This window comes from Salarias fasciatus, chromosome 16 (genome assembly GCF_902148845.1).
Source record: "Salarias fasciatus chromosome 16, fSalaFa1.1, whole genome shotgun sequence".
NCBI lineage: Eukaryota > Metazoa > Chordata > Actinopteri > Blenniiformes > Blenniidae > Salarias > Salarias fasciatus.
In genome coordinates, this window is record NC_043760.1 from 2,013,481 (window position 1) to 2,038,339 (window position 24,859).

The window sequence follows — 24,859 nt, forward strand, 5'->3', positions numbered from 1 at the left end:
TATTTCTCAAAAACTAACATTATTAGAATAGATTTTATGTTACAAGAGCGTCTGAGGCAACAAAAGAAGCTTTCATATATTTCAGGTCTTTTTTGCTTTATTTCTGAGCTTTTATGAAATTGGAATCGAACCTGGATCCCCGACACTCCAGGGCAAAACGTTTACACTGTGAAAAAAGTTTTAATATTTGTGACGTAAGACTAAAAAACAGACAAAACAAGTAACTTTTCAACTGTATTTGATTTATTTTCATCTGCTTTCTGAATATCAGCACATTTCAATAAAATAATGCAGAGCCGTAATTCCAGGCTGCAGAACAACGGCTTCAGGTCGGGCAGGCGAGCCTTATGTTTGACACCCTGATGTGACTCAAAAGATGCTGCATTGAGAGGCAGCATCAACAGTTCAGCAGAGATCAGCTGACGGACCAATAAACCAAAGACGCAACAGGAAGAGTAGAAAAAGTAGCTTTATTTTTATCATTCTGGCCGACGGGCCCCCGATTAACGCTTTTAATGTGATGAAGCTCGATCACACAAATATACTGGCAGCTTTAAAAAACTCATTCATTATAAAAACACTGGGACTAGGGTTGGAACAAAACGCGATTTCCCTAAAATATTTATTTGTCTGTTCTCCTGAAACTTTAACCTTTCCAGTCCGGCTGGTGAGTTTCAGTCGACACGAACTGAATCATCACCTCGAATCATTTTCAATCATTTTCCAGGTCAATAAAATAGTGCTTTGCTCTTTCAAACAATAGAAACTCAGACGGAGACAGCCGGAGGGGTCAGGTACAGTCAGATGGAGTCAGGTACAGTCTGAGGTCTGCAGCCGTGTCAGCCGCCCGTCTCGTCTTCCTCGTCTTCGTCGGCCGCGGCGTAGATCAGCTGGTTCCTGCGTTTGATTCTGGGCGTGGTGCTGGTGCTGCCGGGTTCTGCCGACTCGCCGCTGCTCCGCTTCAGGATGCGAGCTGCCGCCCCGTCCTCGTCGTCCTGAGCGGAGGCCGCCGGCTCCGCCTCCAGCGGCTCTGGCTCCGCCTCCAGCGGCTCTGGCTCCGCCTCCAGCAGCTCTGGCTCTGGCTCCGCCTCCAGCGGCGCCGGGGTGGAGTGGGACGGCGCCGGCAGGTTCATGAGGGGCAGGCGGACAGGTGTGACGTCCGATTTGGGCTCGGGGAGCAGCAAGCAGCCGGGCGTGTGGATTTCTGCTGTCCCTCCCCCCTCCCCCTCCCCCGCCTCCTCCTCCTCCTCCTCCTCCTCCCACTCGTCCTCGATGGCGATCTCGTCGGGGTTGAAGGAGCAGGACTGTCCCGAGGTGTCGGTGGGATACTCGCTCAGCTCGTCTTCCTCCTCCTGCTCCTCGCCCTCCTGCCCCCGCCCCGCCCCCGCCTGCTCGCCGGCCCGGCCGTACAGGTCGGTCAGGCCCACCTTGGCGCAGAGCTCGGTGGTCTGAGCGTTGGCGCCGCGGCTGGGGGCGCTGTGGGGGAGGGGCCTGTCGGGGTTGAAGGCCGGCACCGTCCGGCTGAAGTTCTCCGGGACGGACAGTTCGCCGCTCAGATCCTCCACCACCTCCATCATGGCCGCTTCGGACGCCCTGAAGTCCCACCTGAGGAGAGGGCGGGGCAAGCCCGGGATTACAGTTACTTCTTCAGGAAGTGCAGACTTTACTGTCAACACGGTCATACTCTGAAGGGGAACGCCCTGCCTCACTTACTGAGAGAGGAGGATTACAGTTACTTCTTTCCCATTTAGTCAAGTACTTAATAATTTCTGCCAAAATTAGGTCATTACTGGACAAAGTAACTCCGATTATTTTTTAGTAAATCTCATTCCATCAGTTACTTTACTAGTTGGTGAAACCTGTCCGTCAATCAGACTCTTCCTGTGAAGGTGAGGAGTGACGTGGTGGAGTCTGACCCCTGCCCTCGGCTCCGCCCCATCTCTACCTGTCGTGCAGCCCGTTGTTCTCTGGGGGGTTCCAGGGGTCAGGGGTCGTCCTCTGCAGGCTGTCGGTGGCCTTCAGGATGGCCAGCCACTCCGGATCGTACTCCAGACCCTCCGAGTCGGATCGCTCCGGAACGTCGACGATCTGAAACCCGACCCGAGAAATGTGAACCCAGTCCTGTGTGTGTGTGTGTGTGTCTGTCTGTGTGTGTCTCTCTGTCATTTCTCACCTGCAGAAACTCCCGGTGGGGCAGACATTTATCCAGAGACAGGAACTTGGTTTCACGCGGTGCTGCGTTTCCTTTAGGCTACAGAAGAAATGACAGTTTTTTACAGTTTTGAAGATGTGGAGAGAACCAAGTTCCTGCCGCTCGCTGCCCACTAGTGCCCCGAACCCGGACCTGAACTGAAACTGCTAAATCCCAATAGTGTCTGAGACAGTGACAGGACAATATGTATGTGTAATAATAACAATCGTAGTGGGAAACTATCAATTAAAACCAATAATAGTGGCACTTTTCGGCATAAGACCTAAAACTAATTCAGATCTATTTCAATATCCAGAAAAGAGAGGTAAGAGTGTGTATCTGGGTTTGAGGCCCTGTTCTCACCGGATGCTGCATGACGGCGGCGAACTTGACGTGCAGGTGAGCGGAGAACCAGTAGCTGGGCTGCAGGTGGGCCAGCAGCTCCTCGGCCGCCGGGCTGCCCAGGGAGCTGCTCTCCACCTCGTGACGCAGGAACTTCTTCTTGCGCAGCAGCTCCTCGGTGCTGCCGTAGTGGTAGATCCCCCGAGGCCAGTCGTGGCTCATGAAGATGTCGACGGGCATCTGGATCTGGGCGGACAGACGCCGCGAAGAAATCACGGAGAGAAAATCAACAATTGTTGGAAGAAGAAATGAAGACCGGCCGTATTTACCTGCTTGAGTTTGAAAACCTCGATGTTTCTGATGTGGTAGACGCTTCGGAGTGTGTCGGGGTTATACGGAGGGAATTCATGGTGACCTGAAAGAGAGGGATCACAACGCAGTGTGTCGTCACGGTCTGGCTCGCTCCAGATGAAACTGGGCTGCATGTCAGGAGTTTGACCTCTGGTGCTGCCGTCATGTCAGATCTTTCAGCTTTAACCGCAGTAACGGTTATTATGTGGCCCGTGATGACTGTGATGCCCCAACTGAATCTAATGACGACTGCGGAGGAAGATTTTTTAAATTCCCTTTTATATTGTGAGTTCTGCTAGCCAGGGAGTGAGACCCAACCAATAATGTAATAACGGACAGTGAGGAGGAAAAATGCGACCATTTCAGATGTAATAAAGTCAATAACAGTAATTTTGACTTGATTCGGGGTTTTCCAGCGACACTGAGGGCCCTTCAAGCAGAGCTAAAGGACCACATGTGGTCCACAGGCCTTATGATGACCAAACCTGGCCTACAAGGTGAATTATAACGGTCATCTGTGCTCTGTGGGAACATAATTTGTACAATTTCAGAGAAAACAAAGCTCCAAAAAAGACTCCAGGATGGAGTCCAGTTGTGGTGGAACAGATATGGAAGGTAAGTAGAAAAAAAAAAAAAAAAATCAATCAACCTAAAACGTACCCTTTCTGTAGTCGTGCGATTTATAGATTCCAGATAATCCACCGATTCTAATCCCTTTGTAGCGGATGACTCCTGCGTAACCTGTGGACAAACGGAGTGATGTTCCTGATGTTCAGATCATCGAGTGAACTCGCTTCCTCCACTCGTGCTCACCCAGGTAATAAATGTTGGGGGCCACCCAGCCTCCATATGGCAGCTCCTGCAGGTGATTGGAAGCCTCGTGGTTCCCTCCTATGAAAATGGTCAAAATGGGAGCCTTCTTCTCACCAGAATAATATCTGTGAGAAAACCACAACTGTTAAACCATCCCGTCTTTAAGTTAATGAATTACAAGAAATAACAAAAACCAAAGCTGACTTGTAAAAGGTCTGCATCGTTCTGTACTTGGCTGGAACCGCCATGCACTTCATGTCGCCCTCGTTTCGCACTGCCTGGAAGTCTCCGCAGCACAGCAGCAGGTCCACCTTCACCCCTTCCTTCTTCTCCAGGAACTCGATGGTCTCGTAGATCTTGTCCAGCTCGCCATGGCAGCAGCCTTCTACTGCGATCTTCATTCTGCGGGCACACAGATTACTCAAGGATCGATTCATCTTGTTAAATTACAATACTTATTTTTATGAATGAAATCGGGATGTAAGGAAACATCAGTCACAGGATATGTCAAACAGATCATGTGACGGGCAGTCTGAATCATGTATATGAGAGTGACTGTAGTATGTAGTACACTGTAGAAAGATTTATCCCTCCCACTTCTGAACATGTGTCTGAAGTCCCCGCAGCACAGACATTACAACGAGAGTATCTTGCAGAGACTGACACAGGTTTAACACAAGCTGGACGTCAAGAAGTGTAAAATAATTTTGATCTGGTTTCTCTAAACAGATTTCATCTGTATTCCAACACTTACAGACTGTTAGCTTGTGTGCTAATAGTTCACTTAAACTGCTAAAATGTAAAAGATGAGGGAATTCCTCAGTGCAAACAGTACTCACATGGCTCCGTATATAACCAAAGAACGTGTCTATCCAACTTAACAACGATTAAAGTAACCAGCTTGTTCTAAAAAACCATTATTTAGTCAGTTAGTTTGTGCTAAAAGGATCAGAATGAATTTTCCCACCACGCGAGTTGTACTTGTGCGCATGTGCAGCGGAATTTTGACCAGCGTAGCAGATTCGAATATTAAAATATACGGGTTATTTATTCATAGACATAGTTTTAAAGCGTTTTTAGCTATTATATATTATTTGCTAATGTATTTATCAATAAAAAATAATTTTGGATTTTCATTTTGTGTCTCTAATAAAATGTGTCGAATCTGACGCAAAGTGCGGACAGCCTACGTCACAGTTATAAACAACATTTACTTGCCGGTCAAATCCACAGTGTGTTTTTAGTCTCTGCTGATCGCAGCTCATCCGGGAGAATAATATACTCCGTCTGTTTTAACGCGTACCGCGGCGGGGAGCAGCGTGTCCGGGCTGCAGTTACTTCTTTAAAGGCCGCTCACAGCTGCTCTGGGGGGCGGAGTGTCCGGAGGGTGCTGCGCCGATCGGGGCGCTCGATCGGTGGAAGAGAGATGGAGTGCTTGTTGGAGGCCCCTCTCCGCATCAGCGTGCTCTCTGTGAGTGTCCCGCTTATCGTTTCCAGCTGCAGCGGGGGCTTATACATCACTGACACCCACGTAGAATGTCTAATTCGGATTGACCGACTAGTGTGAGCCCCTGACTCCTGTTAGCCTGCTAAAGCTAACTCTTTAGCTCGTGTAGCAGTGTTTCGTATTAAGTGGTTCCCCCGTCAACTGGTGACCGGCTTCCTTGAGCGCCTCCAGTTACTGCTAGTATCAGTAGATCTGTAAAAAATACTCACAAAAGTTGCGACGCTTTTACACGTTATTGTCAATTGTGTTCACCAACACAGCTATGAATTTATCTTGGATTTGTAACATTTTATGTTACTAGCAGCAAAAGGGGACGCTAAAGGAAGTCGGTCATTCGTTAACAGGGAAACAAGTTATTCCGAAACAGCGGTCCGTCTACGTAAAGGACGGTTGGAATGATTTCTGTTGTTGTAGCTCCCGAGCGGGCGGGAACAGTCTTGAAAACCCGAAGAGACATATTCAATGTGCACCCGCTCGCGCCGTCGGTGTATTAAGATCCATAAATCAAACCAAGTAGCTGTCAGTGACACTCGGAGTGAGTTAGCAGCTAACTCCTGTCATCACTTTTTTAGCTACTGAATACGTTTAAATAATTAATTGTGCTCAGTGGTGAATGAATTGCCGTATTTCTTGATTCCTACAATCTGATGTCATTCTGCTCTTGTAAACGCGGCTTGCTAAATGGAACAACAAACTTAAAATGAGCAAGATATCTGCAGGTACCGTTAGCTTTAGCCAAGCGGCTAAAGCTCGTGAAGCTAGGTTACTTTAGTGCGTTTTTACATTCCCTTTCTTTTTTAACAGACTCGACTCATCTCGCTGAAAGTCCAGTATGTTGTCAGGGAATTCGATTTTTAATGTGTTGCTGATGACAGCACAGCGATAACTGGTTAAAGTTAAACAGGGCGCAGCGAAACGCCCACAGGTCAGAAACAGAGATAAGACTTAGTTCATTCATTCATTCATTCATTCATTCATTCATTTTTCCTGCTGCAAGTGGGACACATGGAAGGAAAGTACTGACTCTTTAGAGAACGTGTCCTGCTTAGGGGAGGCAGAGGCTCAGCCACAGTTACAAAGAACTTTATAGATATCACTACAGCAAATAATTTAAAAACACTGACTGGAAAACATTTTATCAGGTAAATGTATTTCTATAGCCTAATTCAAACACAATAGTTCACAGTGCTTTATAAGGCAATGGAAAAAAATATGAACGGGAGGATTAAAAAAAAAAAGAGAGAATAAAGTAATATTCTTTATTATAATAAACCTGAGCAAGTAAGCGTTTTAAGTGCTGCTGATAAGAAGTGAGCGTGTTGGCAGGAATTTTGTTCCACTGGTTAGGAGCGTAGGAACTAAAAGCAACATGATGAAATCACTGGTTCATCAGACTTTATCATGAAGATAATTCGAGCAACTCCTCAGTCTGTCTTATGCAGATGGGGTAGAAGGGTCGTGGCGCGCTGGAGCCAGTCCCAGCTTCCAGTCAGCCCGGCCAGGATAGATGGTGGACATGTCTCCAGTCCAACCCAGGACAACCACACACACTCACATTTACATCTAGGAGCAATTTAGAGTTTGTACAAAGAGGAAACTGACGCATACATGGGGAGAATGTGCGAACTCGACACAGAAAGGCTGCAGTTTGAACCTTCTTGCTGTGAGATAAAGACACTAACTACTGCTGTGCAGCCTAACAAGTGCTGCGTTCCTTTCATTTCTCTCAATTTGATGCAAAGTAAGAAACTGTTGTAGTTCCAGCCATCTTTCTAGTTCCTGCGTCAAAAATACTGAATAATCAAATAGAATTCAAGATATTTGTTTTCTCTTACTTGCTTTCTTCTTTTCAGTAACGTCAAGAGTACTGCTGCTGTAAACAAAGATATATAGATGGATATTCTGGATATATGGATAATAAATAAATAAATAAAATAAAGCTGAATTGAATATTCCATGATTTTTCCCACAATGGGGATTTTTGCATTGTTACAGTAGCCAATGCACAGAAAATAGAGTTGTAGAAAAAAAGAATAAACCACATAACGTGATGAAAACAACAGTAGCAGTCAATGAGATCAGTCCAACTGGAGGAAGTATTGGGTTGCTGGCCGTGAGTGGATCAGACCTCTTGACTTTAGCCTCTTCAGCTCCCAAGTCTTTGATGGGCCAGCAGAAGCCGGCAGCGCCGCGCCGTTCTGCTGTCAGCTGGCAGACGTTCACCTCTCCGCTGTGCTGCAGAAGCTTCTGGTTGAAGCTGTGAACAGTGTGGCAGCGTCACATGCAGGGCCATGAGGAACCAGCCGCCATGGAGGCTGCTGCATGTGAGGACAGCCGCGCCAGAGACGACCCTCATTGTTTCTACTGAAATGTGCAGCAGCAATCAGACTTGATGGAGCTGTCGCTTCCAGAGTTTGTGGAGCTCAGTAAAAATGTCTGCCGGTGATTCGTTTCTTCAGTGTTCTGCTGTTTGTCCCCATGCAGGAAGTCACCGCCACCAGCCGCCATTATGTCGACAGGCTGTTCGACCCCGACCCACAGAAAGTGCTGCAGGGAGTCATGTAAGTCCAGAAGAACCTCTCCATATGTGTTTTTACAGACGTTCAGACGGTGGATGACCCTTCAGCCGTTCAGTGTTTCCAGCTGTTTGGAGTTTGTGGCTTCAGAATGTAGGATTGTGGTTTGATGCGTGAAGGTGGCCTGACGTCCGTGTTCCTCACTCTTTCAGAACGATCCTTCTGTATCTCACTCTCTCTCTCTCTCTCTCTCTCTCTCTGCTGGACCTGGACTCTCACTCTTCCCTCGTTATTTTTAACTTGTAGCTCTGGTTACGCTCGCACCTGACTGACTGCTACGGCTGTACTTTTCCAGCACCTTCACTCGGCGGGTGTTCAGTGTCGTCTGCAGGCTCGCGGGGAGGGAAGGGACCGGGCTTTAGGGGCGGCTCAACATGAGGCCAACATGTGATTATGCAACGACATGGCTGGTGATAAAGACAGAGGCTGAGGTCCATGACAGCAGTCGCTCTGTTCCCAGATGATTCTTCCAGATAACTCCGGTCTCTCTTTTCAGTCGGTTACATTATTTTAAGGATGTTAACTCTGTGAATAAATCATGATTGATGCAGATTGTTGACAGTGGAATAATTGTGTGATATACTGTGCAGCCTGGCTGCATGAGAAGGAGCTGGAGTGATCAGGAGCTGATCAGTTTGTGCCTTAAAGCAGATCGAGTCCATCAGCAGGATGGGAGCTTTCAGAGTTTTAATGTGGAAATAGGCCTCGGTCTTATCAGGTCATTTAGTGATGGTTTCCATCCTCAGATTCCCTCTGGAGCCCCGTTTACACCACAGCGTTTTCAAGTGAACTCTGGCTACTCTGGCCACTATGAGGACAGTTTCGGAGACCAGCTCCTGAGGTGTGCGGGACGACCCTGCTCCGTATTTTAACAATCTGACGACGTACAACGTGAGAAAATGTGTTGCATGATTTCTTTTCTGCCACTTTTAGCAAAGCAGTCAGGCAGCGTGAAAGATGGAATCTGGTCAGAAGGGAGGAAACATGAGCCGGGCAGACGGGGGCCGGGGCAGACGGGGGACGGGGGCGGACGGGGGCCAGGGGCGGACGGGGGCCCAGGGTGGCCGGGGGCCAGGGGCGGATGGGGCCCAGGGGCGGACGGGGACCGGGGCGGACGGGGACCGGGGCGGACGGGGCCCGGGGCGGCCGGGGGCCCGGGGCGGCCGGGGGCCCGGGGCGGACGGGGGCCGGGGCGGACGGGGGCCGGGGCGGACGGGGGCCGGGGCAGACGGGGGACGGGGCAGACGGGGGACGACGGGGCCGGGTGGAGGTTCATGGATGCAGTGAGGACGACATGCAGCAGAGGAACATGAGACAGAGGATTGAAGGTCGCCGCTGAGCATCGTCTTATTGTCACTGGAGCGAACGATGCAGAGCTGAAGAGATGATTGTCAGATAAAGTGAGCACCGAGCTCCAGATTCTCCACACAGCTTCAGGACGGGGGTGTTGGTGGGGGTCCTGAGAATCTCTGGACTGTGTGAGGACTGTGCGCCGAGCGAGCGACACCTCTGTGTGGAATGAACCTGAAAACTTGGCCTCTCTCTCCCTCTCTCCCTCTCTCCCTCTCTCTCCTCTGACTCCGCAGTGACATGAAGAACGCCGTCATCGGAAACAACAAGCAGAAGGCCAACCTGATCGTCCTGGGAGCCGTGCCCAGGTACCGCTGAGCAGAGCCGTCTTCTGACTCTTAGACCCAGGAAATAACCTCACATTTCAACTTTATTAATATATTTATTATTTGCACTATATTGAAGCTGTTCTGGAAGCTTTTTCTTTACACTGAAACAGAATGTGTACGAGTGAAGAATAAGAAGCTTGAAATATCAAACTTTTGCCCCCACCCCCCCAAAAAAAAAGCATGATAAGTTTTGTACAGATATTTTGTGTTAGGGTCTTAATGTTTGTTTTGCCTCAACTATTTCTATACGGGACTCACAGGAAGCTTGAGATATTTGACTTTGAGGTGAGGTTTGTGGGGAAAGTGGGAAGTTGCTGCTGCAGTGGTGTTATGTGGTGAAGGCAGCAGCAGTGGAGGGTCAAAGTTCAGACTCTGCTCTGCATGTGTTGGTTTGACAATCATATAATGGAGAAGAGCGGAGTGATCAGCTGTGACAGCTGACCCCTCTGACCCCCCCCCCCCCCCCCAGGCTGCTGTACCTGCTGCAGCAGAGCTCGTCCAGCCTGGAGCTGAGGACAGAGTGCGCCGTGGTGCTGGGCAGCCTCGCCATGGGCACGGAGAACAACATCAAGTCTCTGGTGGACTGCCACATCATCCCCGCTCTCCTTCAAGGTGCGTGGCCTCGTGAGTGCAGGCGCAGAACACACACACACACACACACTGGTAAACACACTCTGCCTTGTGCCGGCAGGTCTTTTGTCTCCAGACCTGATCTTCATCGAAGCCTGTCTGCGCTGCCTCAGGACGGTCTTCATCAGCCCCGTCACCCCGGTGCAGCTGCTCTACACTGTACGTTCACTCCGCATGATGAAGGAAGGAAGGGACAAGCAGAAGTGGCCCCCATAGAGAGCTCTGTGGAACGCCTTTCTCTTGGATGTGATTTTTTGTCCTTGAGTTTGTCTCTTTGTGAATTGCCTGTGAATCACTTTGAGTTGTTAAAGTTCTCCCAGCTGAATGAGGCTGGAGTGGAAGTGGCGATTCGGACTCTTTCAGAAATGTGTGTGTGTGTGTGTGTGTGTTGCTTCAGGACCCCACTGTGATCCCCCACCTCATGTCTCTCCTGAGCAGCTCACAGCGAACGCAGGAGTACATCACACAGATCTTCTCCCACTGTTGTAAGGTATTTGTTGGTACACACACACACACACACGCGCACACACACACACACGCCGCTGTCACACACACCCGGACTCACTGTTGACATGAACCTCCGTCGTCTCTGCAGACGCCGGAGCACCAGACGGTCCTCTTCAACCACGGCGCCATCCAGAACATCGCCCCCCTGCTCATTTCTCCCTCTTATAAGGTGAGCCGTCCGACCGGGAGCCGTGCTCGCCCTCACCCAGCCCATCAGCTGATCTGCTCGCCCTCACCCAGCCCATCAGCTGATCTGCTCGCCCTCACCCAGCCCATCAGCTGATCTGCTCGCCCTCACCCAGCCCATCAGCTGATCTGCTCGCCCTCACCCAGCCCATCAGCTGATCTGCTCGCCCTCACCCAGCCCATCAGCTGATCTGCTCGCCCTCACCCAGCCCATCAGCTGATCTGCTCGCCCTCACCCAGCCCATCAGCTGATCTGCTCGCCCTCACCCAGCCCATCAGCTGATCTGCTCGCCCTCACCCAGCCCATCAGCTGATCTGCTCGCCCTCACCCAGCCCATCAGCTGATGGTTGTGATGCGTTTCCTCCGCAGGTCCGGATGCAGGCGTTAAAGTGTTTCTCCGTCCTGGCCTATGAGAACACTCAGGTCTCCATGACACTAGTGAATGGTGAGGACGTCTCTCTCCTGTCGGTTCCTCTCCTCCGTCCTCCCGGCCTCACCTTCTTCTCTCCCCCTCCTCCCCCTCCCCCTCCTCCTCCTCCTCCTCCTCCTCAGTGCTGGTGGATGGCGAGCTGCTCTCTCAGGTATTTGTCAAAATGATGCAAAGGGATCAACCCATTGAAATGCAGCTAACAGCAGCCAAATGGTGAGTGGAACCGCAGAACCGGCACAGCCGTTCCGTGATAGCATCCCGTTTTTCATCAGTGATCAATGAAGTGCTTCATGTTTCTCTGGAGGCCATGACAGGAAGATGAGGCGCTGTGAGCTGATATTATTCTCTTACCAGGAGGCTACATGCATGAAAAGCATCCCGGGAACATGAGAAGACAACATTTAGATTTGACTCCTTCACTCAGAGCCAGCTGGCATCACAGCCGCTCCACGCTGGCTGAAGTGGGATAGAAATGGAAGAAAGGCCTTGAATGAAATGTTTAACGTATTCTATTGTCCTCTCTGTTTCGTTTCCTCCCAGTATTAAAAAAAAAAAGCACATTATTTATTGGTTCCAGACACACGCTATAGAAATGTATGTGGTGATTAATTTAATGCTTTCTGCTGAACGAGCCTCAGGAACATCGTTTGACCAGTGCTTTATATTATGGGCTTGAAATGCAAAATAATGGAATTTTAAACATACAATTCAAGATGTGATTAATCATGATTAACTGCAGAAATTCTGGGATGGATCATGATTAGAAGAAAAATCTTTTGATGCCTAACTTGTAACAGATTTAACATGTCTGAAAATGTGATTGATCACAGATGTAAACACTTTGGTGTGATGAGGTCAGCCTGTTTACGATCATCAGAAAGAGTTGAAGAATAAAGACGTCATTTTATCAGATTAATAAATGTCTCAGAAGGTTAAAGTTTCTCAGTGCGTCCCCGATCAGCGAACAAAATCCATTCGAAGCTGAAGCGTTGGAGCAGATTGATCATGAACACTGATGGGAGATCATGTCCTCATACCTCCATCGCCGTGGTGCAAAGCATTGTGGGATTGATCCACTGATTGCTCTCCAGGCATAAAAACCTGTACATCGATCAGTGTCATGTGAGCGGGATGATCTGATCCCTGAAGAATCAGACTTGTTGATGTTTTCTGTAGATTTGATCTCTTCTTCTTCTCTTTCAGTTTAACTTACATGTGTCGAGCGGGCGCCATCAGGACGGACGACAGCTGCATTGTGCTAAAGGTCAGGCTCCGCCCCCACGCTGCCGCCGCCGCCGCCACGCCGTGGGCCTCACCTGGTTTTCCCTCCCGCAGACCCTGCCGTGCCTGGTGCGGATGTGCAGTAAGGAGCACCTGCTGGAGGAGCGGGTGGAGGGCGCCGAGACGCTGGCCTACCTGATGGAGCCCGACGTGGAGCTGCAGAGGATCGCCAGCACCACCGACCACCTGGTGGCCATGCTGGCCGACTACTTCAAGTACCCCAGCTCCGTTTCTGCCATCACAGACATCAAGAGGGTGGGTCGGGGTCCACCGGGTGTTGTCAACTCCGCCACCGTGCACGTTTTAAAGATCTCACTGGTTTCCTGCTCTTCTTCGCCTTCCTCTCGTCTGCAGCTCGATCACGACTTGAAACACGCGCACGAGCTGCGGCAAGCCGCTTTCAAGCTCTACGCCTCGCTGGGCTCCAACGACGAGGACATCCGGAAGAAGGTCTGCCGCTCCCCTGGTCCTCCTGAGTCCCAGACGGGTTTTCATGTTCCCGCTGCCCACACCTGCTCTGTGCTTCCTCCAGATCACCGAGACGGAGAACATGATGGATCGGATCGTCAGCGGTCTGTCCGAGTCCAGCATTAAGGTCCGCTTGGCGGCCGTCAGGTACGGATCCGACCACAACGCAGTCATGACAGCCAGCAGACTAACATTCACCTCAAAGCCACGAAAGCTAGCTAACTCGCATTAGCCTCAAAGCATTTGTAAAAACACCCAGAATGCAACAGCTACAGGAGGTTTTTTAAAATTTAAACTGTATTTTGCTGCAGAAGGTTTCATCAAAATTGACTTCATGTTGAGATTTACCAATTTTCATTAGTAACATTTGGTTTTGAGAGACAAAGGAGAGATTTTCTTCACATATTTTATGGAGTTGTATCTTCGTTTTCCCAGCCTGCCAAAGTGCAACGTGCAGTCAGTAATCTGCCAGTTCAGCTTCTCCAGCTCCACAGAGGACTTTTACAGTATGAACTTTCAGTAATTCTGTCTGCTGTATTTTCAACCTGGAAGTCCAAACAACTGGACTTCACCTTACCCCGGAACCTGTATAACAGCATAGCCATGTGAACATAGACATATGCTACTTAGATCTTGTGCTGACAGCTACTTACCTGTCCACCGAATCTATATGGTGCCTCCGTGCTGCCATCTTGTGGAAGTTGTCGGTGAAGCAGTAGTGAATGAAAGTCTATGGAGGTCGGCGGTCTTGCAGCTGATGTCACACACCCGGCCTCGCAATGCATGCTGGGTAGTCGTCGCCATGTTGGAGTGAAAACAAACATTCAGGCTCATGACGGTCTTTCACTATTCTAGAGGATTATGCCCCTAATTTTGGCCAGAGGAGTGCATGAATAGATGGAAAATGATCACAAAACGGTAAGGACATAAAATATGTTGTTTGGTGTGAACAGCTTTGAGATTTGGTGAAGAAGTGTGTGAGAAACATGATCTGAGCTGCTGCTGTGAAATGTGAAGATGGGTTTTGGGTTTGTTTTGCGCTGACGGGAGCTGCTCGGCTCAGAGAAGATTCTGCCTGCTGTCGTCTGAAAGTGTAGATTTTCTAGTTTCATATGATATCCAATATGTTGCGGTGGAGTAGACGGATTTTTCGTTATGTAGCGTTTTGTTTCTGGTGGTTCGGGGGAGGGGGGCGTGTCGAATTGTTGATATGGATTTTAAAGTTGTTATAAAACAAACACTCGGTGTCAAAGTGCAGCTGGAGCCTCAGTCAGTGAGATGAAGGCTTCTGGTTGAGACACAACTGAAAGAAAACATCCTCGCAGCACTTTAGTCACTTTGTACACTCGTTGAAGTGAAGCAGTCAGCTGTTGGACCTGGGGTTGGGCCGTATATATGTATTTTGTGAATAAAAAAAGATTTTAGCCTCCATTAAATGTCCGTGGACATTTATTTACTGCAGTGATTTCAGTTTTGATGACTTATGAAGATGAATAAATTCTCTTTGATGGTATACACTACAGTAAGAACATAGCGAGTCATTTGTGATATTATCAAGGATCCACAACAGCAAGGAGCAGGTCTGGTAGGACTGCAGGAGCAGGTTGCAAATACAAAAACTTTTTTTATGTCTGTGTGTAATCTGTAAAAAAAAAAAAAAGTCTTAAAAATATTCACAGAGAATACTTTATGAATAATCGGCACAGCCTCTGTGAGCAGTGGAGAAATGCGTTCCCGTCGGGGGCAGTAGGGGGCAGTCGGGGCTGTCGTTTTGCGGCAGGCAGTCTGTTTTCGACACAACACCTGTAGCAAAATACTGGTATGAATCCAGGACTTCCAGGCTACGCCTTCGTTGCTGCTTTTAAGTACGCCGACGAACTGTCGATTAGAGAACAGTAAATGTCGGCGTTCTCCAGATCGGGAGTTCTTGAGTCTCCGCCGTGGGTACAGGTCCTGCTGCAGCCTGGAATCCGTAGTTTCTCCCGGTATCAGTCTTTGTGTGTTACATCAAGATTGTCGTCTTGATCTGACAACACAACAACGTCCCTGCTCTCCTTATCAGCTGACATTTTCAACGTTAAACAACACCGAACGTGTACCACTCTATGTGAATGAAGCAGCGTATTACTTCCTGTTTTCTCTCCGATATGGCGGCGGTCCTCCGGTTGCCAACTCCCGGGTCTCGTGACTGCTTCATGATTGGTTCCACCGCCTGACCTGAACCAGTGTGGTGGTCATCCAGTCGCTTGCGGCGGAGGAGGGGGGGGCGGAGCTCGGACTGAATGTAGATTACTGCAATATGTACGAATGGAGAGAAACACCGACTGAAGTGAGGTTTTTATGAGTCCAGCAATGTTAGAAGCTGACAGAAGTCCGTTTTTCATGATGGAGCCTCTTCAGATGTTACCGGCTCCATTCCACCCTCCCTGAACTGAAAGCAGTTTGACACCCTGATCTGAACCAAACTCATTAGTGGTTGAACACTTGGATGTCGAAGGATCACTGTGCTCATGTTTCTGACACTTCCTGTTCCAAACGCCAAAAGATCAGAAGGCTGGGCTCCATGAACGCTAGCTGCTCCGTCCACACACTTGTGGAGTGTGATGAACACTCAGAGTGTGATCAGAGGTGACCGATCTCCTCCGATCCTCCGATGTGGCGTCTTTCGTCCGAACAGCTTCCTCCGTGAGGCGTTCAGGGACAGATGGCAGCGACGGTCACAGTCTGTTCGGGTTGTTTTTGAAGAGATGCTGCTTCTCACTTTGTGTGTTCACTACCAGAGAGGAAAACTACATCAGCTGGTTAAATTAGGAGGAACACCCCCCCCCCCCCCAAAAGAAAGCTTCAACCTGCAGAAGAAGGAGCGCTGAGGGTGTGATGCTCTTTAATGTCTGCTTCTTCATCCCTTTCTTCTTCTTCATCCTTGATGGATGTGAAGTGCAGACTCGTGGCCAGCTGCTCTTAACGTGTGTGTGTGTGTGTGTGTGTGTGTGTGTGTGTGTGTGTGTGTGTCTGTGTGTTCCTCCCTCCAGGTGTCTTCACAGCCTCTCGCGGTCAGTTCAGCAGCTCAGAACGAGCTTCCACGACCACGCCGTGTGGAAGCCCCTCATGAAGGTCAGAGGTCGCTCTCCCTGCAGCCTGTCGGTGTGCCGGCCGCCCGAGTCCGACCAGCAGGGGGCTGAAGTGTGTGTCTGTCGTTGCAGCTGTTGCAGAACGCTCCGGATGAAGTCCTGGTCATGGCCTCCTCCACACTATGCAACCTGCTGCTGGAGTTCTCTCCCAGCAAGGAGGTGTGTGTTCCACGTTCCACGCTTCTGCCAGCGCCACAGCGCCTGCTCAGCCTGCAGGAGTTCCAGCCTCACGTGTGTGTGCGTGTGCGTGTGTGTGCGTGTGCAGCCCATCCTGGAGTCGGGGGTGATTGAACTACTATGCAGTCTGACCCAGAGCGACAGTCCTGCCCTGAGGGTCAACGGGATCTGGGCCCTGATGGTAAGAGAGGAGCGAGGTCAGCGTCAGGTCGGCGTTTCCACACAGTATCAGGCCACATCTCATGCTCTGACAGCCGAGAGTGTGTGTGTGTGTGTGTGTTGAACCGTGGCAGTGTGGCGAGGATCGTCGTATGAAGGATCCCAGCTGCAGCTGTTGGATTCACATCTTCTACTGCCAGGAGCCGTTTTAGCTCTTATTTTTCAGTATTTTTAATCCTTTAAGTTCTTCTACTTTTTTGTAGCTGTTTTCAGTCTTCTAGCTGATTTCGCTGGTTTTTAGTTTTGCCATTTCCTTTCAAATGTTCTTGAAGTTTTGCCCATTTTTCTTTCTTGTTTCCAGCCAGTCCTTTTGAAAACGAGTGTGTGTTCAAATGAAGTTTAAACAGATCACATGTTGGCTTGTGTCAAATCATCTGAACGCCTGAGTGTGTGTGTGTGTGTGTGTGTGTGGCGTGTGTGTTCAGAACATGGCGTTCCAGGCGGATCAGAAGGTGAAGGTGGAGATCGTTCGCTGTTTGGGAACAGAGCAGTTGTTCCGCCTGCTGTCGGACCCCGACACCAACGTGCTGATGAAGACGCTCGGTTTGCTGCGCAACCTGCTGTCGACACGCCCGGTGAGACACACACACACACACACACACACACACACACACACAGTTCTCTGAATTAGCGTCACAGTGCAGTTTTCTCCCAAAAACATTTCTTAGTTTTAGGATATTTTCTTGTTTTAATCCTGGTTTTCTGATTCATATTTTCACAGAGTTCAATACAGTTTATAAACGAATGACTTACTATTGAACATCTTTCAGTCTCGTTCTGTTTTTCATCTTTTTGTTTTGCTCATCACTCTTTCTGCCTCTCTCTTTCTTGCTTTTTCACTCCCTCTCTCTCTCTCTCTCCCTCCCTCTGTCTCTGTCTCTCCCTCTCTCTCTCTCTCTCTCTCTCTGCCTGAAGACATTTTGACATGAATGAACAGTTTATTTCTAGTTTGATAAAAACCCGTAAGTCATTTTAAAACTCCAGTTCTCATAAGTTTTTTTTTTCTGTTTTTTTTTTTACAATAAAATCAAGTAAAAACGGAGCTCTGTTACTTTTAAGAAGAAGAACTCAGAGACGTTCCTGTTCACGGTGCTCAGTCCCTCAGACTGTCATCGCTGCAGGTATGAAGTTACTGGATCAGAACTGGCGTGTTGACCTTGAGGTTTCTGCTCACCTTGAACTCCGTCGGTCTCAGCTTGTGAGAATAACCTCAGCCTGAAGTGTGTGAGCTGCAGCAGTCAGTCCCTCCGGCCCGTCGGAGGTCGGAGGTCGGCTCTCTGTGGATTTGACTGACTGACGAAGCCCCGCCCCCTCCTGTGTCTTCAGCACATCGACCAGATCATGAGTTCCCACGGGAAGCAGATCATGCAGGCGGTGACGCTCATCCTGGAGGCGGAGCACAGCATCGAGGTCAAGGAGCAGGTGAGGCGAGCGCCGGAGCTGCAGTGGAGGAAGACAGCCCTCCTCTGACGCCGGTCTTTCCTCCCGGCAGACCCTGTGCATCCTCGCCAACATCGCCGACGGCAACACGGCCAAGGAGCTCCTCATGACCAACGACGACATGCTGCAGAAAGTCAAGTACTACATGGTAGCGTGACGCCGCCGCTCCGCTGGGCTCCGGTCTGTTTACACCACAGCGGCTTCCAAATGCTCCGTTTCCATGGAAACGGAACATCTGGAAAACTCCCGGCTTGGAAGCCGTTTTCAAAAAGTTGAAAACGGGCGGTGAGGCGTTCAAGGACGCTCCGACATCCTCTCCCTGTAGTGTCGGTGTTCATTTCCAAGAAAACATGAGAACCAGATGATCACAGGGGTCACAGGTCAACCAGGGGTCGGATTCATCCGTGTCGGCCCAAACTAGTCTCCATGAGCGAAAGAACAGTCGCTCACGTTGTCTTCTTTCTGAAACAGGGACATTCGAATGTGAAGCTGCAGCTCGCCGCCACTTTCTGCATCTCCAACCTGATCTGGAACGAGGAAGACGGTAAGAGACCAGGAACAGGGTCAGGGTCAGGGCCAGGGTCAGGGTCAGGGTCAGGGCCAGGGTCAGGGTCAGGGCCAGGGGGGTGTTAGATGGTTTCCAGAGTAGGAAATCATCACCGAAGCCTGTTTCTGTACCAGTATCGATCTCAGTAAATCCCGGTTATGGGCCAGAGCCACGGGACTGAATGGGGTGTCTGTGTCGTCACAGCTGTCATTTCGGGGCAGATTCATGACTCTGACTTCAACTCAGAAATTCAGTTTGTTGTTTCAGGACTTTCTGGAAAACTGCATTTTAAATGTGATTTAAAAATCAAGTCCGTGTTTTAGGTGAGGCTGTATTTCGAGCTGTCGATTAAAATGAAGCACTCTGCTTCTAAAAAAGGCAACGAGTGACTTTAGCTGCTTTATTTTGCTCCCAACATGCGTTAAAGGTATAATGGACGATGTTTTAGCCAATGAATGGCGTGATGCGAGTCTCAGCTATTGGTCCTCCAACATGTCCGTCACGCTGGAGAAATGCTTGCGTCGCCGTCAAGCGGCTCGAAGGAGCAGCAGAGCAGGGATTACGGTCTGGAGCATGCGCGTTTTTCCAAAAGCGAGTAACAGACGTTTGGCTTCGACTTGTTCGAGACAATCGTCCATTATACCTTTAAATCTGAGTTTCTGTGCGAGCTCCTGTTGGAAAAGCTTCCAGTTACTAGTGTGTGTGTCTGCAGCAGTGAGTCGCTCTCATCCAGCAGGTCTTTTGACAGAGAAATACATTTACTGGGGCTGCTTCTGAACTGGAACGCCGCTCTGTTGCTCAGTGCTTTAATAAATTCACACAACAGTTAAACCACAGTGCGTGAAAGCATCCAGGCTCCGTTGGATTTGTTGACCGAGTCTGAATGAGATCCGGGTCAGTCGGCGCCTCCGGTCGCTGGCAGGACGTCACGCCGCTGTCGTCTCGTCCTGCAGGTTCTCAGGAGCGCCAGGACAAGCTGAGGGAGATGGGCTTCGTGGACGTGCTGCACAAACTGACACAGGCGTCGGACCCCAACCTCAGCGACAGGTGGGCTGCGACTCGCAGCGTTTCAGCCTCGTGTTTATACACAGCGTTTCCATGGAGACGGAGTCAGTCGGTGTGGGTTCAGGGCGTTTTTCCATTCAGAATTGGTTTATTCTGATTGGACGTGACGTAGTGACGGCTCCAGGAAGTAAACGGCGTTTTTCCCGTCTCTCTTTCTGGATTAACTTTGACGCTGCAGATGTAAAAATGTCTGCGTTGTTAAGCGCCCGTCGATCGCTCGTTTCATTTTATCTTCTTCTGAAACTGCCATTAAATAAATGGTCTCCGTACGAGTCGAGATGCGGCTGCAGGCCGCCATTTTAGAGTATTGCGTCATCACGACGGAGCAGAACGACCAGAAGGAAGTCGCCTCATCAGCAGATAATTCTGATCCAGAGGAGGATAAACCCGGCGGGCTGTTCGGACTCAAACTTCATTCAGAGTAGAGTTTTCAGGCGTTTCCATGGTGATTTTAGAGCAGAATTAGTTTTATTCAGATTTACAGAGGAATAAGAATTCCCATGGAAACACAGACTGGATTCAGAAAGTTGTATTTTCTCCGTTTCCATGGAAACTGAATCGGCCTGTTCAGGAAGTTGTATTTTCTGTTTCCATGGAGACTGAATCTTGGTGTTCTCAGAAGTTCCACTCTGAGAGCCGCCCCTGAAAGCTTCACGTTCACTTGGAAGTGTCGTGGTGTGAAGGGGGCGGAGTCTCTGACTGTTGTTGGCGTCGTCTGGTTTGTGTCTCAGGGCGAAGACGGCCATGCAGCAGTACCTGGCGTGACGGCGCCTCCCTCTGGTGTGTTTTGGTCTTGAGGCTGGTTTTGTTGCACAGAGGCACCTTTGGTTTAGTTTTTTGGTTTTTTTGGACGTGTGACGGTCCTCCTCCTCCGGCCTCCGGCGCCGTCGCACGCCCACACCTCGGACTCTGGCGAGGGACTCAGCGGCCCGGAGCGTCCGGAGCGTCCCTCTTCGGTTTGACCTCCCGGATGACGTGAATCCTCTCAGACTTTGATTTTTGGGTGTTGTTGGAGTGAAGCTGTTTTGGTGCTTTTTTTTTTTTTTTTTTTTTTTTTGGGACTCTGAAGCGGAGACGAATCGTTTGGACAGCAAAGCTTCACATGGTTTATTTTTTTAAATAATAATATTAATAATAATGTTTCCCTAAAGGCATCATGAGCAAAGGACACGTTTAGAAATACACAAACTGCCTATTTTGAAGATTTTGGGTGTTTCTTTTTTTTTTTTTTTCTTTCTTTTTTTGTGGATACTTACCTCGTAAATATATAAATATATAAATATCTATATATGAATATAAACAAATATATATTTTTGGATGTTTATTTCCCCTGCTCACCAAACTGTTTTTCATTCCGTCACTGAACTCGACGCGCAGCAGACGGTTTAAGATCAGATCTGATTCAGACTAGAAGCAGTAATCTGATCAGATTAGATCTGATTCAGACTAGAAGCAGTAATCTGATCAGATTAGATCTGATTCAGATTAGAAGCAGTAATCTGATTCAGATTAGAACCAGATTGATCATGAGTTTATTCAGGTTTTAATCTGATCAGATTAGAAGCAGAGTGATCAGATTTGAGTTGGATTGAAACTAAATTCAGGCTGAGACTTGACTGAAATCTGAATGAAATACACTCTTGGACCTGATCCGGGTCCGAGTTTGGACCTGGTCAGGGTCTGGACCTGATCCGGGTCTGGTCTTGGACCCGATGTACCCACCAGCGGAACCCGCTCGCGGCTGGACCCGGATGGAGGTGGACCTCGGACCTGGAGCCGGTCCCGTCCCGCCGTATCGTCAGAGCGCCGCCGCTCGCTCACCGGTCCTCACGCCTTCGCCGCCGTCTTTCCCCGACGGTCCTCCGGACTCCAGACCGGAGGGACGGTTTCAAACCCAGTGACGAGGAGGAGGAGGAGTGGAGCTTCATCGCTCTGTGAAATCATTTCTCCAGTGTTGCTCCCTGACATTTCAAACCCTCATCCAGGTTCTGGCAGAACAGATGTTTCCACTGAAATATACGCAGACCTGAAGAAGAGCCGCCTTTGTTTGAGTCGTTCTTTCAAACCTGCCGTCTCTCTTCGTTCTGGATGTGAAACAAACAGCCGAGACTTTAGGTCTGAATTAGCTCAGACAGATGTTCCAGTGACTTCCTTGGATTGTTGATAAACCTTTTAAATAGTGAATTGACTGACAGCAGCTTGTCAGCAGAGCGTTTTCACTGAAGTGTCTAAGAGAATCACAGCTTTAGACCTGGAGATGAGTGGAAAAACAGATTTTGGCTTCAAAAACTTCTGAAATCAGTAATTCTTTGTCGACAACAATTTAGAAATGGTTTGAAGATGTTTCATGAGCTGTAGACTTTATTTAGAGCTATGACAGGAGTCCAAAACCAGTTTACAAAAGACTGCTGTTATGATTAATCCGACTTTTTCGACGTCGTTCTGGATGTGAATCTGGACAGATGACCCTCAGCCTCTCGGACTGTTTTAGATGTAAGCAGGTTCTTGGATGGTTTTTGACTGTTTTCAGATATGAAATACTTTTTTTTAAATGTAATAGTTTTTTGGGCTGGTTTTGAGCTGTATTTTGATGTAATACTGTTTTCTGAACTGGTTTTTCACTGTTTTCAACTGTTTTCACATCTACAAGTGTTTCTTGGACTGCTTTTTGACTGTTTTCAGGCATGAAAGACTGTTTGGACTGTTTTTAAATGTAATATACAGTTTTATTCAGTTTTTTGAACAGTTTTTTGACTGTTTTCAGATCCAATAGAAAGGTCTTTTTTTCAGTTTTTAGATGTAATAGAGAGTTTTTGGACAGTATTTGGACTGGTTTCAGATATAAAAGGCTATTTTCAGATGAAATAGACAGTTTTTGACTTTTTTTACTGTTATTTAGTGTTTTTGACTGTTTTATGACATGAAAGACTGTGTTTGGACTGTTTTTAAATGTAATATATACTTTTTTGAACAGTTTTTTGACTGTTTTAGATGTAATAGAGAGTTTTTGGACTGATATTTAGTGTTTTTTACGGTTTTCAGATATAAAAGTTTTTGGAGTGGTTTTTGACTCTTCAGATGTAATTGACTGTTTTCAGATGTAATATACAGTTTTTGAACTGGTTTTTGACTGTTGTATGGTGTAATCAAACGTTTTTTGACTGTTTTCAGATGTAAAAGACAGTTTTTTGACTTTTTTTTGACTGTTATTTAGTGTTTTTGACTGTTTTCAGATATTAAAGACAATATTTGGACTGGTTTTTGACTGTTTTCAGATATAAAAGGCTGTTTTCAGATCGAATAGACAGTTTTTGGACTGTTTCTTAACTTTTCAGGTCTAATCGATGGTTTTTGGAATCTTTTTGGACTGTTTTCAGAACTAATCGACTGGTTTCAGATGTAATATACAGTTTTTGAACTGTTTTGACTATTATCAGGTATAAAAGACTGTTTTTGGCCTGGTTCTTGACTTTTCAGGTCTAATCGACAGTTTTCTGACTGTTTTCAGATCTAATTGAGCAGTTCATGGAATTTTTTGGGACTGGTTTTTGACCGTTTTCAGATTTAATATACAGTTCTTGGATTGTTTTGACTATTTTCAGGTATAAAAAACTGTTTTTTGGACTTTTTTTTGACTGTCTGATCTAACAGAGTTTTTTCATTGCAGATAAAATAAAGAATTTTTGGACTGGTTTTTAGCTGTTTTCAGATATAAAAGACTGTTTTTGGACTGTCTGTAGCTGTAATACCATTTTTGTACTGTTTTTTTTACTGTTTTTGACCGTTTTCAGATAAAACAGATTGTTTTTGGACTGGTTCTTGACTTTTCAGGTCTAATCAATAGTTTTTTGACTGTTTTCAGATGTAAAAGACAGTTTTTGGACTAGATTTTGACTTTTCAGATCTAATCGAGTGGTTTCAGATTTAACATACAGTTTGCCGACTGTTTTTGTACCGCGTTTTGACTGTTTTCAGATGTAAAACAGTCGGAATCCAGTCCAAAAAACTGTATATTGGAATAGAATGCGTTTGTCATCAAAAAATGTTCGCACTATAGCCCTACCACTTTTTTAAAGTCAAAATTAGGGAAAAAAATTGTGTTTCCACCAGTAAATGGTCTTACCACTTTTTTTTAAAGCTATTAATAAAAAAAATTTCCTTTTTTCACCAATAAATGGGCTTATTATAGACTGTCCACTTTTTAAAGTCAAAATTAGGGCTGTCACTTTAGTGCATTAATTAGATTAATTAATTACACCGCAAATTAAGTGTACTAAAAAAATTAATCTAGGACTAATTATAGCACACTTACAGCTCGTGTCCGGAGTTTCCGTTCGTTTCCAACGTATGTATCATTTTTCAACAGAGCTTAAATGTGTCAGTCTGGTTCGATACTACAATATAATATTAGCATAAAGCAATATAAACATTTATTTATGAGCCCCGCCTTTGTCTCATAGGCTGTGTTCGAAACCGCATACTGTCTACTACATCCTTACATACTCATACTATCCATCCTGCATCCTGCTTACTCAGTCCATCAAACAGTATGCGAAGCGTTTACACTACAGCATACTACATAATAACCCACAATGCATTGCACTTCTTCCATGAGCAGAAATCGATCTGCTAAAGCTGATTTCACTTTAGCTCTAAACTCGTCAAATGTACAACTTCATCGAGATTTTTTTTTTAAATTAGGCGACAAAGTGGTGGTTTAGAGCCGAGTGTGTCGTTTATTTGTCCGAATATCAGCCGTTTATGATTTTGTTCGGACGAATTCGGCGAAATTCAAGCCAGCCGCAGTGAGCAACGCACTTCCGGTTATTTTCACCAAAATAAACCCCCCCTTTCCCTTTCTCATGCAAAACAACCTCAGTGATAAATCTGTGCTTTTACTTTGAAAACAAGAAGGCAATCTTTCAGCAATATATCTCGCTTAACGTCGCCGTTTGGACCGGTGTCCCGTTAACGGACCACTTATTATGCCAATTATGATGCTTTACCGACGGAGAGTTTTTTCGGCTCTTCAACAAAGATCGGCTCGCCGTCTTCGGTACATCATGGTCGCTTTCAGCATGGACTTGTTCTCAGATGTAAGTGTTTTGTTTTTGTTTTTTTGTTTTTACTATTTTTAATCATTGTCAATCCAATTAGAAATCTCGTAACATAACATACCTACGACCACAAACAATGGAGGGAAGATTAAATCTAGAACCATACTCAGCTTGCTAAATGTACATCATGAAGAAACAGTCACTGTGAACTGAATAAAGTTTATTCAAATGTCCGTCGCGTTGCATCTTGGGCAATTTCAG

The 24,859-nt window shown here is 47.4% G+C and overlaps 2 protein-coding genes and 1 long non-coding RNA gene across 5 annotated transcripts; 1 reads left to right on the forward strand and 2 right to left on the reverse strand.

Moving 5' to 3' along the window:
* Nucleotides 1-258: 258 nt before the first annotated feature.
* Nucleotides 259-5,107, reverse strand: dbr1 (debranching RNA lariats 1). Of its 3 annotated transcripts, none has more exons than XM_030112323.1 (9): nucleotides 5,001-5,107; nucleotides 3,902-4,099; nucleotides 3,698-3,822; nucleotides 3,545-3,625; nucleotides 2,863-2,948; nucleotides 2,555-2,779; nucleotides 2,174-2,251; nucleotides 1,946-2,088; nucleotides 259-1,605 (listed from the first exon to the last, which is right to left on the reverse strand). In XM_030112323.1, the coding sequence occupies exons 2-9, from the start codon at nucleotides 4,096-4,098 to the stop codon at nucleotides 840-842; spliced, it is 1,701 nt and encodes a 566-aa protein (XP_029968183.1). In that variant the 5' UTR covers nucleotide 4,099; nucleotides 5,001-5,107; the 3' UTR covers nucleotides 259-839. The 3 variants fall into 3 exon arrangements, with proteins under 3 accessions (XP_029968183.1, XP_029968181.1, XP_029968182.1); XM_030112321.1 differs by having other exon boundaries at nucleotides 4,916-5,035; XM_030112322.1 differs by lacking the exon at nucleotides 5,001-5,107 and adding an exon at nucleotides 4,537-4,672.
* Nucleotides 5,039-21,609, forward strand: armc8 (armadillo repeat containing 8). Its single transcript, XM_030112319.1, has 22 exons — nucleotides 5,039-5,168; nucleotides 7,689-7,765; nucleotides 9,367-9,438; nucleotides 9,929-10,071; nucleotides 10,151-10,248; nucleotides 10,487-10,579; nucleotides 10,685-10,765; nucleotides 11,153-11,228; nucleotides 11,336-11,426; nucleotides 12,417-12,477; nucleotides 12,549-12,749; nucleotides 12,849-12,944; nucleotides 13,027-13,109; nucleotides 15,995-16,076; nucleotides 16,166-16,252; nucleotides 16,359-16,451; nucleotides 16,915-17,064; nucleotides 17,816-17,911; nucleotides 17,982-18,077; nucleotides 18,401-18,473; nucleotides 19,430-19,523; nucleotides 20,273-21,609. The coding sequence occupies exons 1-22, from the start codon at nucleotides 5,124-5,126 to the stop codon at nucleotides 20,304-20,306; spliced, it is 2,022 nt and encodes a 673-aa protein (XP_029968179.1). The 5' UTR covers nucleotides 5,039-5,123; the 3' UTR covers nucleotides 20,307-21,609.
* LOC115403441 (uncharacterized) lies at nucleotides 7,428-20,575 on the reverse strand. Its single transcript, XR_003933208.1, has 3 exons — nucleotides 20,505-20,575; nucleotides 10,662-10,667; nucleotides 7,428-7,439 (listed from the first exon to the last, which is right to left on the reverse strand). It is a non-coding gene; the product is annotated as an uncharacterized LOC115403441 (long non-coding RNA).
* Nucleotides 21,610-24,859: the final 3,250 nt, after the last annotated feature.

Excerpts from the sequence above, each read along its gene's own strand:
- dbr1 (XM_030112321.1), bottom strand. The coding sequence starts at position 4,962 with ATGAGCTGCGATCAGCAGAGACTAAAAACACACTGTGGATTTGACCG. Across the intron at positions 2,252-2,554 it reads CCGCCGTCATGCAGCATCCG|CCTAAAGGAAACGCAGCACC; the intron begins GTGAGAACAGGG and ends TTTCTTCTGTAG. Across the intron at positions 1,606-1,945 it reads AACAACGGGCTGCACGACAG|GTGGGACTTCAGGGCGTCCG; the intron begins GTAGAGATGGGG and ends CCCTCTCCTCAG.
- armc8 (XM_030112319.1), top strand. The coding sequence starts at position 5,124 with ATGGAGTGCTTGTTGGAGGCCCCTCTCCGCATCAGCGTGCTCTCT. Across the intron at positions 5,169-7,688 it reads TCCGCATCAGCGTGCTCTCT|GAAGTCACCGCCACCAGCCG; the intron begins GTGAGTGTCCCG and ends GTCCCCATGCAG. Across the intron at positions 11,229-11,335 it reads CTCCATGACACTAGTGAATG|TGCTGGTGGATGGCGAGCTG; the intron begins GTGAGGACGTCT and ends CCTCCTCCTCAG.